The sequence below is a fragment of the Borostomias antarcticus genome (assembly GCF_949987555.1).
Source record: "Borostomias antarcticus genome assembly, chromosome: 12".
NCBI classification, from domain to species: domain Eukaryota; kingdom Metazoa; phylum Chordata; class Actinopteri; order Stomiiformes; family Stomiidae; genus Borostomias; species Borostomias antarcticus.
Window position 1 is genome coordinate 16,874,474 of NC_140245.1, and position 14,779 is coordinate 16,889,252.

General features: G+C 48.1%; 1 protein-coding gene across 2 annotated transcripts in view; it reads right to left on the bottom strand.

Moving 5' to 3' along the window:
• The window catches only part of rcan2 (regulator of calcineurin 2), a gene marked incomplete at both ends in the record, with an annotated part of 86,819 nt that overhangs the window by 13,079 nt on the left and 58,961 nt on the right, over nucleotides 1–14,779 (bottom strand). For both annotated transcript variants that reach the window (XM_084447482.1, XM_084447483.1), the window contains one exon: nucleotides 5,752–5,925. In XM_084447482.1, coding sequence (XP_084303608.1) covers nucleotides 5,752–5,925 — 174 coding nt within the window. The remainder of the gene's footprint in view (nucleotides 1–5,751; nucleotides 5,926–14,779) is intronic.

A 14,779-nucleotide genomic window follows, 5' to 3' on the forward strand; every position in this document is an offset into this window, starting at 1 on the left:
AAATCTGCATCTCTTCTACACCTCCATCATTGAGTCCATCCTCACCTCCTCCATGACCATCTGGTTCTCTGTCAATCGATAAAGAGAAGGCCAGACTGCAGCGCATTATCTTCTCAGCTGAGAGGTTGATCAGTTGAACACTGCCATCCCTACAGGACTTTGCCTCCAAGGCCCTAAACGGGCTGGAAAGACTGTGGCCGACCCCTCCCATCCCGGTCTCTTTGAACCACTCCCCTCTGGCAAGAGGCTGCGGTCTATCGGGACCAGGTCCACACGCCACAAAAACAGCTTATTTCCCACGGTGATCAGACTAACAAGGCTTGTATCTACCCACGAGGAGCATAAAGGAGAATTCCACCCTAGAAAAACATTAGGCTCAACAACTAGACACCCACAAAACAATCAAGAAAAATGTGGTTTATTTGACTATAGTTGCTCCATGTAAAGAAAGCATGTTCACAAAGTCTGCACTTCCAGGGATTTGCCGCGTCGAAACGCGTCGACAAATCCCCAGAAGGAAAATCACGAGGACTACAACAAAAAAACATCTAGGAGGACTGGGACTCGAGGCGGGTGCAGGCGGGTGCATCATGCTAACCCTCTAGCTCTAGCCTACCCTATATAAGTTAGTTAAACAAAACGAAAAATATGCAATCACACATACAAAAGATGCACAGATGTTTGATTTACCTGAGTTCTTTGGACTTTTTGCGGTGTTCCGGCAACCATTACATTACATTACATTACAGTCATTTAGCAGACGCTTTTATCCAAAGCGACTAACAATAATTGCATTTAACGTAGGAAGAGCCAATGTACTACTACTTGCCAGAACTCACAAGTGCATCTTCTTTCTAAAACAAGTGACTAAGAGCATAATCTAGTGCTGAAGGCAAAGTGCAAGAATCACAATCTAAAGTACAGTGCAATATAATATAATACAATAAGTGCTTAGGTGGGAGGATTGTTGTAGTACTTCTTGAAGAGATGAGTTTTGAGAGTGATGGAACCGATGGAAACTCCCATGGGTGCAGGTAAATCTTTGATTCCATGAACTGCACAGTATTTTAGCATTGTCTGTGTTTTTCTTCAATAGCAAATATAGCTAGATAAAGGGTCTGACAAATGTTCTGAGTGATGGCTACCACTGTTCTACCGAAAGGATGGGAAGGTTGTCCAGGAGTGGGTCGCAGGCATCCTGTCACGATATGCAAGGCTTCATTGATAGGCGGATCGATGAGGCCGTGTGAGCGCTGCAACAACACACCGGTGCGCAATATTCAATGGTCGAGTAGACCAGGGCTAGGGCTGCTGTACGCAGTGTTTCTGCGTTGGCACCCCAGCCTGGTCGGACCAGTCGCCTCATCAATGCCATACGAGCTATTAACCTCTTACGCAGTGACTCAAGGTGTCGGCGGAACCTGAGCAACCTATCCAATGTCACGCCAAGATAGGTTGGTTCAGCGCAGCATGGCAGTGTTCCATCAATGTGCACTCGGAGCTCACGTTTGGCTTCCTTGTTGTCAAGGTGGAATGCCGCCGACACTGTCTTTGCCTCGCTGAGCTTCAGTCTTCATTTCCGGAGGTATGCCGCTAGTGTCTGCATGTCCGGGCTCAAAGTCTCCTCCACGGCCTGCCAGTCTTCAGCAGAGTACACCAGCGCAAGGTCGTCTGCGTAGGCATACTTCCTGTAGACTGTGTTCGGCTGGCCGAAAAGCTATCCTCGATGTCTCGAGACTTAATCTATGGTTGATCTCCCACGTCGGAATCCGGCCTGCTCCTGTGGGCAGTAGATGAGACGCTCGAGGATCTTGAAGGGGATACATAACAGAGAGATGGGGTGGTAACTCTTGGGGTCCCCTTTAGGCTTGTTCGGCTTAGGGATCATGACAACTAGGGCTCTTCTCCAGATTTTGGGGATCTTGAGTTGGCGTAAGCAGGAAGAGAGGAATGCTCTTAACCAGGAATTCAAGGCAGACACGGCATGGAGTATAAGCTCAAGGCAGATAGAATCAGGCCTCGGAGCTTTACTTGGCTTTACATGCTTGAGGGCAGCAGCGAGCTCCTCCGGTGTGAATTTACAGGAGATGTTACTGCCGCGAGGAGTTGTGGCCTTCCAGAGGTCAGACACTTCTTTTGCCACAAGACGTGATGATTCAGTCTTTGCCCTCGTATGTTCCACATCTCACAAATTGTGATGCGATTTTGTTTTCAGAGATGATGCAGTGATGGGGGGAGTGTGAGGTTGTTAAGGATGCTCCATGCCTTGAGGCTGGAGTGTGAGAAGTCGATGGAGTTAATGGCCTCCTCCCAGCACTCTTGTCTCCTTCAGCTGAGTCTTGACAGCAGGGCTGAAGCAAGCCTGTCTGACTCAGCTCCTGGGGAGGCCCGGAGGAAGGCACAGTAAAGAGTCTCACACTCCCAGCACGGTTGTAGCTGTTGCGATGTCCGCGTGGGATGGATTTTTTGGCCGCTTTCACCAGTATGCCGCAGAGTTCCCGGTACGCCTCATCCACGTTGTTGGTGTTAGATGGTGGGAAAGGAGGCGGTAACATCTCCAGTTGGCCTTTCGGAAGTTCCATCGCCTTCACCGGCGTCATCGTCATGTCCACAAGTTTAGGCATGGTTATCAGCAATGGTCAATGTTGGGACCGCGGGAACTTTCCTAGCACGTGTCTATCAGGGAGCTGGTTATCAACGCCACGCTTGCGAATGCCAAGTCAGAATTCGTCCCAGTTTTCCAGCGACCTGAGACAAAGCTGGCTGCGCCCTTGGGGTCGTACAACAGGGCCAGGCTGTTGTTAGCTGCCCAAGCAGCCAGGTTTTCTCCGTCAGATGTATTCGTGCTGAACCTCCAATCCTTGTGCTGGTAATTGAAGTCGCCAGCATAGAGGCAGGGGTGGGGGAAGACTGGGAGATATGCTGGTGTGAGTCGCGAGGGCAGAGGCTTGTAGGTGTTGATGATTTTGAAGCCGGCAATGTCCACACACAACCACACAAGATAATTTAGATTCATTTTTCATAAAACTGGCCGCCCAACTCATTATTGTTCCACTATCATATATTTTTAATCTCTCCATCTCATCAGCCAAATTCCCCTTAGTTTGGAATCCAACATGTGGGTGTGATTAAAGATGCAATTGTTTGGACTATGTGCTCCGGCCACTGTACTGAATGTGATAATGTAATTTGTACTAATGTCCTCCCAATGTGTTGGTAATAAGATCGGATTAAAACATATCCTGAGAAATGCTATCAGTCTCCCAGATCCCCCAAGGGAGGGGTCAAGAATCTTCTGGCCACAACAGGCCAATCAGTCAGCTGGGGTCACAAGCACCCACCCCTCGGCAAGCCACAGGTATTTAATCTGTGAGACTCCATCTTGTCATTCTCTTGTGTTTCATCTGATTTAAACATCATGGATCCCGTGTGCCGTATCAAGCCAGTAACTGTCTCAGTGGAACTCTCACGACCAGGCCGTAGGTGCATGCGAGTCGACGCACTTTGTATCTACTGAAAATCAACCAATCAATTGTTCCTCGGATCCAACTCTCAGCAAGAGAAGGAGTGGAGCAGTGAGACTTTGCAACTTTAATTTTGAACCATTTTGGTTGGCTGTACACCAAACAGCGCCGGAAAAGACTCTGTACTACCCTGTACAATCTGAGTGTCAAGCCTGAACCCTGGGTCGCTGCGACTCACATTTACAACAACAGCAAAACTGCGAAGCGACGAGCTGGCGGACGACACCCATCAACCAACCCAACAATGCTGGTCACGTGGGTCTTCGAGACTACTAGCACACCACACAAACCATAAGGTCCATGCGAATGCTGCTCAGTTGATGTGTTTGTGGTTGCTAATGTGTTGTTGAGTTTAGATCTTAGGACAGGCTGCACTCGCCTATCATCTATTCCCTTCCTGCTTTGTTTCCACCCTGCCACATTTGTGTTCCCATATATTATTGAAGTGTGTGTTTTCATATTATCTTGATAATTGATTAGTATACTTCAATAAATATTCAATGCTCTGATCAAGTCGTTGTAGTGTCATCAACAGATCTCTAGGTCACTTAATTGAGTCAAAGACTTCCTTTCAGACTGAGATTGATATTACATTAGACTATTGATAGGCTATCTGTTTCCCTGTCATAAGGGTGGTTCCCCATACGAGTTGATTTAGTGTAGTTAAATCCATTTTCCTTCATAGTGTAGTTAAATCCATTTTCCTTCATAGTTGTGATAGCCGTGGTATAATCATAAATTATACCAAGTGATAGTCATATTTCCATAAAGCTATAAGCTCCTAAACTGCTACACTCTTCACCATTTATATTAATGATATTGTCTCATCTTTAAGTGGTAGTAAGGCTCATCTATATGCTGATGACACTATTGTCTATAGTATTGCAGATTCTGTACAGAAAGCCTTCGAGAACGTACAGCTATCTTTCAATATGCTCCAAGAAGCTCTCACTAATCTCAAACTTGTCCTTAATCCCAGCAAGATCATGCTCTTCTCTAAATCTAGAGCTATTGATTATGGTACGCTCCAACTACTAACGGCTAATGGTTCACTTATTGAGAGAGTCACAGAATATAAATATCTCGGTCTGTGGCTGGATGATAAACTCTTGTTCAAGTTTCATGTCAACACTCTAGCTTGCAAACTACGACAAAAAATGGCTTCCTGTACAGAAACCGTTCCAGCTTCCCTATGTTCTGTAGGAAGAGAATTGTCCAAGCTGTCTTCTTGTCATTATTGGACTATTGTGACACAATTTATAGACATGCCTCTGTGACAACATTGAAACCCCTCGACACTGTTTACCATTCCGCTCTGAGATTTAATACAGGCGATAGTTATGACACTCACCATTGCATTCTTTATGATAAAGTTGGCTGGCCATCTCTGTCTTCAAGGTGTAACTATCACTGGTTTATGTTCATTTATAAAAGCATTGCTGGCAGACTTCCACTACCTGTCATCTCTGCTGGTTCAGAGTGTCGGCACTCATCAAACTCGATTGAATGATCTTCTTGTTTTTAAGGTCCCTTGTTCTCGTACAGAATTTGGACAGGCTGCATTCACTTATGATGCTCCGTATACCTGGAACTCTCTCCAACAGACATTGAAGCTACGGATACAAAGTTCAGAGCCATGGCTCTAGACATTTGTTCATCAACTTGTCACTGTTTTAGATCTTAATTGTATTATTGTTGTAAATTGCTTATGTTTTGTTGATGTTTGTGTTTGCTTGTGAGCTTGTCTGCATTGGAAATGAGGGAAACCTCAATGGCCCTACGAGTTTAAATAAAGGTTTGAAATGAAATTGAAATGAAATGAAAAAAACTCAATCTCCAAGCCAGTCAGGGATTGGTCAACGAGAGTCCAGTTCAACCTTTGATGGACAAAGGTAGCAAGGCCATGCTTCCTGCTTAGGATAGACCCAGCTAGAGCAAAAGTTGGGAGAACTATCTTATCTGCTGTTACGCAGTGGGCGTCCTGGAGGAGGATGACGAGGGCCTTGGTGGTGCAGGCCAGGTGCTCGATGACTAATCCTAATAACAACTATTAACTGTCTTGACTAGACACAAGACACAACTGACACCAGAGTGACCAACTTAGCTTATTAACTCACTATTTTAGTGAGAATGTACACACCTGTGCTCACACACACACACACACACACACACACACACACACACACACACACACACACACACACACACACACACAGTATGAACTCACCTGTGCGAAGTAGAGTTTGAGCTTTTTGCCTCTGAAGGGAGTGTGGTGGAGTTCTATCCTGGCTCTGGCGGCTGCTTTGGGGTTGGTGAAGTTGATACGGACACGTCTAAAACTCTTAAACTGCTGGAATGTCACCCTCTGGTCATAAGCCAGGAACAATGCCTCAAACGTCTCCTGAAACACACAACAGAAGGGATGGACATATAATCGATTAACTCAATAATCCATATATTAGGTTTATATGATGTCCATTGAGAATTTGAAGGTTGATTTGAAGAACTGATACTGTGGAGCAGCAGACAGAGGTTCAATCTCCTATTCGTCACCATAACAATCAAGCTGGACTGCTGTTTTACTACTTATCTCAGGCTATGCATCCTTACTCTCCCTCAACTTGCTTGCTCTCACCGAGACATGAATCACACCAGAGAACACTGCCACACCTGCAGCTCTGTCAGATGTGTATTCCTCCCACACTCCAGCTGCGAAGCGAGCTTGAAATATTCTCTCTTCTCTGTGCAACAATTTTCCCCGCCTTTTTTCAAATTCCATGCTGTCTCTGTCACGTATCCAATCAAGCTCACCATTGCTGTTGTGTATCGCCCACCAAGCCCTCTTGGTGAGTTCCAAGAGGAGCTTGATACACTAGTCTCGCACTTCCCTGATGATGGGTCCGCACTCATCCTTCTTGTCGACTTCAACATCCAGAGTAAGAAATTGGAACCCCTTCTCTCTTTGCTCTTCTCATTTGATCTTCACCTCTCCTCTTCTCCTCCTACTCACAAAGCCGGCAACCAGCTGGATCTCATCTTCACTAGAGACTTTTCCACTCCTAACCACTCTGTAACTCTCCTCCGCCTCTCTGACCACTATTTCATGTCCTACTCCCCTCTTCCCCGTAATTCTTCCTCCTACTCATATGGTTACCCATAGCCACCTCCGCTCGCTCTCCCCTACTGACGATTCCTCTGCCGTTACCTCCGCCCTCCCTGCCCCTGAATCCTTCTCTCTCCTACCCTCGATACTGCCACTAATCTTCTCCTCTCTACTCTTTCCTCTTCTCTGTACAATATCTGTCCCCTTACCTCCCAGCCAGCACGGTCAACTCCAACTGCCCCCTGGCTGTCGGATTCAGTGCGTACTGATAGCTGAGAATAGCTGAGCATAAATGGAGAAAAGGCAGACTCCCAGAGGCCCTTCTTAATGTCCAATCTCTTCTTTCCACATTTTCATCCTCCCTATCTGCTACTAAAGCTGCTTCATTCCGCTCTACAATTCTAACCTCTGCTTCCAATCCTAAAAAACTCTTTGAAACTTTCTCTTCACTACTCCAGCCCCCACCTCCTACTCCCAACTCCTCCTTTCTCCCTGACGATTTCAACAACTTCTTTGCAAGAAAGTTAACGATATCAGATCCTCTTTCCCCCACCCCCCGGTCGACGCACCAAGCACCAACCTCACCTCCCCACCCTCTCTTCCCTCTCTGCCCCCCCCCCTCCTCTCCACGCCCCACCTTATCCCACTTTTCTCCCCTCTCCCCCAACGAGGTCCTCAACCTTATAACATCTAGATGCCCCACCACATGCTCTCTAGACCCTGTGCCCTCCACTCTCCTTCAGTCTGTTGCACCCAAACTCCTCCCTTTCCTAACCCACCTCATCAACGCATCTCTTGTATCAGGATACTTTCTTTCCACTTTCAAGACTGCCAGAGTCACCCCCCTCCTGAAGAAACCATCTCTTGACCCCTCTGACGTTAAAAACTACAGACCGGTTTCCCTTCTATCCTTTCTATCGAAAACACTTGAACATGCTTAAACCAACTATCTTCGTATCTTCCCCAGAACGACCACCTAGACCCCCACCAGTCCGGGTTCAAGGCTTGCCACTCGACAGAGACCGCCCTCCTTCCTCCTTGCAGTGATGGAGGCACTCCATTTTGCGAGAGTGAACTCTCTCTCTTCTGTCCTGATACTCCTAGACCTGTCAGCAGCATTTGATATGGTAGACCACCAGATCCTCCTCTCCACTCTCGACGAGAAAGACATCGCTAGCTCTGCACGCTCCCTGTTTGCATCCTACCTGACGGGCGGCTCCCAGGTGACATAGAGAACGTCAATGTCGGAACTGCATAGGGGGTTCCACAAGGGTCTGTCCTGGGTCCTCTCCTTTTTTCCCCTCTACACTACATCCCTGGGCTCTGTCATTCGCTCGCATGGCTTCTCCTATCACTGCTAATTTAATGACACCCAACTGGTCCTGTCATTTCCCCCTTCTGACACACAAGTGGAGACACGCATAGCTGGGTGCTTGGCTGACAAGACTAAGCTGCAGTTCCTCCCAGGGAAGGGCTGCATGCACCGCGACCTAGCCATCACCATTGAAGACACAGTGGTGACGCCGACCCGGACCGCAAAGAATCTGGGTGTGACCCTAGACAACCAACTGTCGTTCTCTGCACACATCACATCCGTCAAACTCTCCTGCAGATTCCTGCTCTACAACATCAGGAGGACTTGCCCTTTCCTCACTGACGAAACGACGCAGGTGCTCATCCAGGCTGTTGTCATCTCCCGCCTGGACTACTGCAACTCGCTCCTTGCTGGGGCCCCGGCGTCAGCCATTAAACCCCTGGAACTTGTCCAGAAAGCTGCTGCTCGTCTGGTGTTCAACCACCCCAAATTCTCCCACACAACTTCCCTTCTCCGTTCTCTACACTGGCTCCCTGTAGCGGCTCGCATCCAGTTTAAAACTCTGGCACTAGCCTACAGGGCAATGAAAGGAACAGCCCCCTCCTACTAGCCTGGTACGACCATCCCGTTCTCGCAAGCTCACATTCAGTTTCACTAACGCAGAACGGCCTTCGCCTCCTCCAGAGCGATTATGCCAAAATCTAGACCATACCAGGCCAATCAGGGACTGTGTTTTAACTGCTGCTAAACAAACATGGTGGCACACAAAGCAACGAGTGGTAACATTAATGTAAGAAGAATAAACGCAGCTATAAGTGCAGTTATTGCAGAAATAGACTTAATCACAACACTTAAACAAGAACAAGAGTATGCACTAGTGGAGTTTCTCTGTGGAAAAGACATTTTTGCCATTCTTCCGACTGGATTTGGCAAAAGTTTGCTGAACGCTCATTGGCTGAAGGTGTTTGTCTGTCAAGGCAAGCACCCCCTCCCACATAATCGCTCTCTATGGGGCGAAGGCCAGACCGATATTGTGGAGCGAAGCAGTGAGCTCGCTAGATCAGGATGGTCATAAAAGCCTACCCTCCTACCTCCAGGTGATGGTCAAACTCTATACCACATCCCGACCGCTACGCTCTGCTAATGTACCTCGGGGCAACTGGTTGCCCTGTCACAGTGGTATTGTGTTTGTGTGTATGTGTGTGTTCTGAGAATAGATCACATTCCTTTACAAATATGGACAGTGAAGTGAGCAGAGAAGAGGAGGAGAGGGAGGGTTTGTTGAAAGCTAGTCCACCACTGCATAGCTTTCTAAAAATACTCCACTAGCTCTCTGCCTCTCTCTCTCTGTCTGTCTCTGGGCCCATCAGTGCATGGCCAGAGAAGCAGAGGGTGCATTGTTGCTAGTTAGGCAAACGGCTAAGGCACATTAGAACTGGAACAATGCATGGAGGACCGAGATGGCTTAAAAAGGTCATTCTGGAGGAGAGAAGGGCTGACGCCTACCAGCGTGGTAGACCGGCCCTAAATCTAGCCCTCCCGCCCCCATCATCATCAGCGGGGAGGAAGTGGAGAGGGGAGGGTGAGCCAATTCTAGGGATGTGTGTGGAGGTGATCGGTGTGGAACTCCCAGACATTGAGGATCTCTACTACCCCCCCCCCCCCCCCCCCCCACTGATCACTTGACACTTTGAGCACCTTGCACCATGTCTATACAATAGATAACAACAGACTCTGCACTAGCACTTGAACCAACACCTGACACTCAACACTTCAGTTGAACACAATGCACAACTGTATACTTGAGATATTTAATTGCACTGCCTAAATCATGGACACAAACATAGTCATCCATGATCGGATGGGATAAGCGAATGATGCTGACAGACTGCTAGACGATGGATAGTATAGTAAATTGCCAGTTTGGGAACCTTGAGTACCACCTGGGACTGGAATGAAATGAGGAACTGATTAGCACTGATTAAGATACTGAAAGGACAAGCGATTACAAGTATTCCAAAGTACCTGTACCCATACTTGTTACATATGGCTAATATACTTTTCTATTCCATAGAGCCCAGCCTGGTAGATCTGCCTGTGTCTCCATAGAGATCATGAAGGCAGAGAAGCAGAGGAAGAGGTCATGGCTAGTACAGCACTAACACACAGCTTCTGAAATCTATCAGGCCAGCATGAGACTGAGATCCTGGACACTACTGTGATAGGAGGAGAGGGTGTTAGAGTGGATGGACGTAGGGGACAAGGACACTACGGTGATAGGAGGAGAGGGTGTTAGTGTGGATGGGCGCAGGGGACAAGGACACTAGAGTGATAGGAGGAGAGGGTGTTAGAGTGGAGGGCCAGGGAGGCCAATGGTAGAGAGCTGGGATTGGGTGAGTGGGTTTATAGTGGATGGGCAGAGGGGACCAGTGTAGTGACGGGTGTGATCGGCAAGTGAAGTGGGTGGTAGACTGGACCTTATGGGCCACCGTACTCTACCATGTTTTATCATTACATATTGAAGCTGAGGCTCTCTGACAGTCTCTTCTCACAGTCAGAGCTGTTTAAGAGGGGCTTAAATAGATGCCATTATGACTCCAGGCCACAAGCCTGTCCCATATCATGTAATAATAATCCCCCAGCCTCCGCTGCACTGGGAGCAGAGGTAGAGCAGATTACATAGGATCATTTGCTGCGTGACTTCACTGAGAGGAATATATGATTGAGGAAAAGATGATTACAGTATGTCTTACTACTGAGGAGGTCGGATCAGGTAGTGGAAATAGAATGTTCACAAACACATACAGTAAATACACACAAGCATGCAAGCATACACACACACACACACACAAACACACACATACACACACAACTCTCAGCCTCAACTGCAGTTCATGATGACCATTATTTCTGTGAATTTGTGTGACATCTATTTCCATACATCTTCCACTGACAACCTCACCCCCTCCAGAGGAACAATACACAACAAGGGTTAATGACTGTAAACCGAACAGCAGAGCAATATCCTGTTTCACCAGAACACACACCATCTAAAACCCATTAGGCTGCCACAACATTACACTAACATAAACCATCACAAAAACACTCCAGGTTATTCCCAGCCGGAACACACACACACACACACACACACACACACACACACACACACACACAATCAGCAGAGGTACTGTACCTAGACACACACACATACACACACGCACACACACACACACACACACACACACACACACACACACACACAGCAGAAGTATGAAAATATACACACACATAGCAGAGGTACGTAGACAATGAGGAGTGTGCCTGTTCCCCTCTGCTCAGCTCAGGTTCATGCTGTGTTCTGGGCGCTGCTCTGTTCTAGAATGCTAATGAGAACCAGCTCCAGTGTTGTAACGGCGTCCTGATCCCCAGACTGGAAGCTACATTCCTACTGAGAGAGAGAAAGGAGTAGGGAGACTCTACCCTCACTAGTGCCTTCAGAACTCTGTGCAACTGGCATGGATCAAACCGCAGTTATAAGCATCTACAATTAGACCAAGAAGACATGCTCAAGCTATGAACCTACCACACTGTATGGTGGATGACTAGATGAGCAACCCTGTAGAATCCAATCTAACCTTAATGTGACCTGGATTTTACTGTTAGTGCCCTTTACCACAAGCACTGAGCAGCCATATCAACCCTGTTACCACTAGCACTGAGCACCCATATCAACCCTGTTACCACTAGCACTGAGCAGCCATGTCAACCCTGTTACTACTAGCACTGAGCACCCATATCAACCATGTTACCACTAGAACTGAGCAGCCATATCAACCCTGTTACCACTAGCACTGAGCAGCCATATCAACCCTGTTACCACTAGCACTGAGCAGCCATATCAACCCTGTTACCACTAGCACTGAGCAACCATATCAACCCTGCTACCACTAGCACTGAGCAACTATATCAACTCTGTTACCACTAGCACTGAGCAGCCATATCAACCCTGCTACCACTTGCACTGAGCAACCATATCAACCTTGTTACCACTAGCACCTAGCAGCAGTGTCAACCCTGTTACCACTAGCACTGAGCAGCCATATCAACCCTGCTACCACTTGCACTGAGCAACCATATCAACCTTGTTACCACTAGCACTGAGCAGCCATATCAACCCTGCTACCACTAGCACTGACCAGCCATATCAACCCTTTACCAATAGCACTGAGCAGCCGTGTCAACCCTGTTACCAATAGCACTGAGCAGCCATATCAAAGCTGCTACCACTAGCACTGAGCAACCATATCAACTATGTTACCACTAGCACTGAGCAGCCATATCAACCCTGCTACCACTTGCACTGAGCAACCAGATCAACCTTGTTACCACTAGCACCGAGCAGCAGTGTCAACCCTGTTACCACTAGCACTAAGCAGCCATATCAACCCTGCTACCACTTGCACTGAGCAACCATATCAACCTTGTTACCACTAGCACTGAGCAGCCATATCAACCCTGCTACCACTAGCACTGACCAGCCATATCAACCCTGTTACCAAAAACACTGACCAGCCATATCAACCCTGTTACCAAAAACACTGAGCAGCCCTGTCAACCAGGGTCTCCACAACTCCACAATGACAGTTTAACAGAACCTTCTGTAAGGTCATTCCTGAGCTGAATCAGCGTGTGTGTGTTTGTGTTTGTGTTTGTGAAAGAGGACCCTGCTGGGAAGCACCCAGGGATACGGTACTGGAGCAGTCGCTATGGCAACGTACTAAACACAGGGTCCAAACAGCACTTGTCAGAGTGTGTTTTGGGAGATTTATGTAAATTACACAATATAATAATCATTTCACACACACAAACACACACAATACGATAGCCTTTATTGATCCCCGGATGGGGAAATGTGGTTGTCACACAGCACAGGCAGGAAAAGAGTAAAAGAAACATACAGGACATGGCAGTATACTATACTAAAAGAGACAATATAGAATCAAATAAATACAATAAGAACAAGTGTCTCAATCCTCTTAAACTATTTGTGCTATAAATAGTAAATTATGAATCTAAAATAGTGAAATATGCATTGAATCAACATCAGTCAGTATTAAAGAGTGCAAGTGCAAGGGAGGCAGGGGGGGGGGGTCGGGAGTCGGGGTGTGAGTTGTCAGGGCAGTCATACAGAGACAGACAGCGACATCAATCAATGGGAGAGGTCTTTGTTGTACAGTTTGATGGCAGCTGGCACAAAGGAGCGTAGAAACCGGTCCGTTCTACACCTGGGGGGGAGGAGCCTGTCGCTGAAGGTCCTCCTCATCTGCTGCAGATCATCATAGAGGGGGTGGGAGGGGCTGTTAAGGATGGACAACAGTCTGTCTCTTGTCCTCCTGTCCACCACCGCCTCCAGGCTGTCCAGTCCCTGCCCAACAACAGAGCTGGCTTTCCTCACCAGCTTATTTAGTCTGTTGGACTCCCCGACCGTTGCGTTGTTCCCCCAGCACACCACAGCAAAGAACAGCACACTGGCCACCACCGACTGGTAGAACATTCTGAGCAACCTGCCACACACGTCAAAGACCTGAGCCTCCTCAGAACGAACAGTCTGCTTTGACCCTTCCTGTATGGGGCCTCGGTGTTCTCTGACCAGTCCAGCTTGTTATTTACAGTAGGTGGACAGGAACTTGCATGAGTTCGCCATCTCCACCTCCTCCCCCTTGATGGTGACAGGGGTTGGGTGAAGCCTCCTGCGTCGACGGAAATCCACCACCAGCTCCTTGGTCTTGCTGGTGTTGAGCTGGAGGTGGTTCTCCTCGGCCCACCACACAAACCTCTCAACCATACCTATGCACTCAGCTTAATCATCTCCACTGATGCAGCCAACGATGGCGGAGTCGTCCGAGAACTTCTGTAGATGGCATGTCCCAGAGTGGTGTTGGAAGTCTGTGATGTACAGGGTGAAGAGGAACGGTGACTGTACAGTTCCCTGGGGGGCTCCAGTGTTGCTGGTCGCCACCTCTGACTGGCTGCCCTGCAGTCTGACATACTGTGGCCTGTCAGTTAGATAGTCAGCAATCCAGGCCACCAAGTCTCAGTCCACCTGCATAGCTAAGAGCTTCTCTGCCAGTAGGCTGAGTAGGCTGGATGGTATTGAAAGCACTGGAGAAGTCAAAGAACATGACTCTCACTGTGCTTCCCGGCTTCTCCAGATGTGCATAAGCTCTGTGCAGAAGGTATATGATGGCATCGTCCGCACCGATATTGGCCTGGATTGCGAACTGCAGGGGGTTGAGGGAGATTCCCACCATGGGCCTGAGGAGATGCAGGACCAGTCTCTCAAAGACCTTCATGACATGTGACGTCAGAGCCACAGGCATTAAGTCATTAAGGGCACTGGGATGTCCCTTTTGGGCACTGGAACAATGCAGGAGGTCTTCCAGAGTTGTGGCACTATCTTCAGCCTGAGGGAAAGGTTGAATAGGTGCTGGAAGACTCCAGCCAGTTGGCCGGAACCCATTTTCAGCACCCTAGGGTTGATGTTATCCAGGTCCATGGCTTTCCTGATGTGGAGCCTCGACAGCTCCTTACTCACCTGGCTCTCGGATATGAATAGCCTGGTGGGGTCGGGGGGAGGTGATGGAGTGGGTCGGGTGGGGGACTGAGTTGGGGACGGGGGAGAGGGGCGGGGCACGTAGAATCTGTAAAAAAATATATTCAGCTCATTTGCCCGTTCCTGCCATAGGGGGCACTGTGTCCATACCAGACTTCCTGGTCCCTGAGATTTTTCTCAGCCCATCCCACACCTCTCTGGGGTTGATGTTCTCCAATTTACCA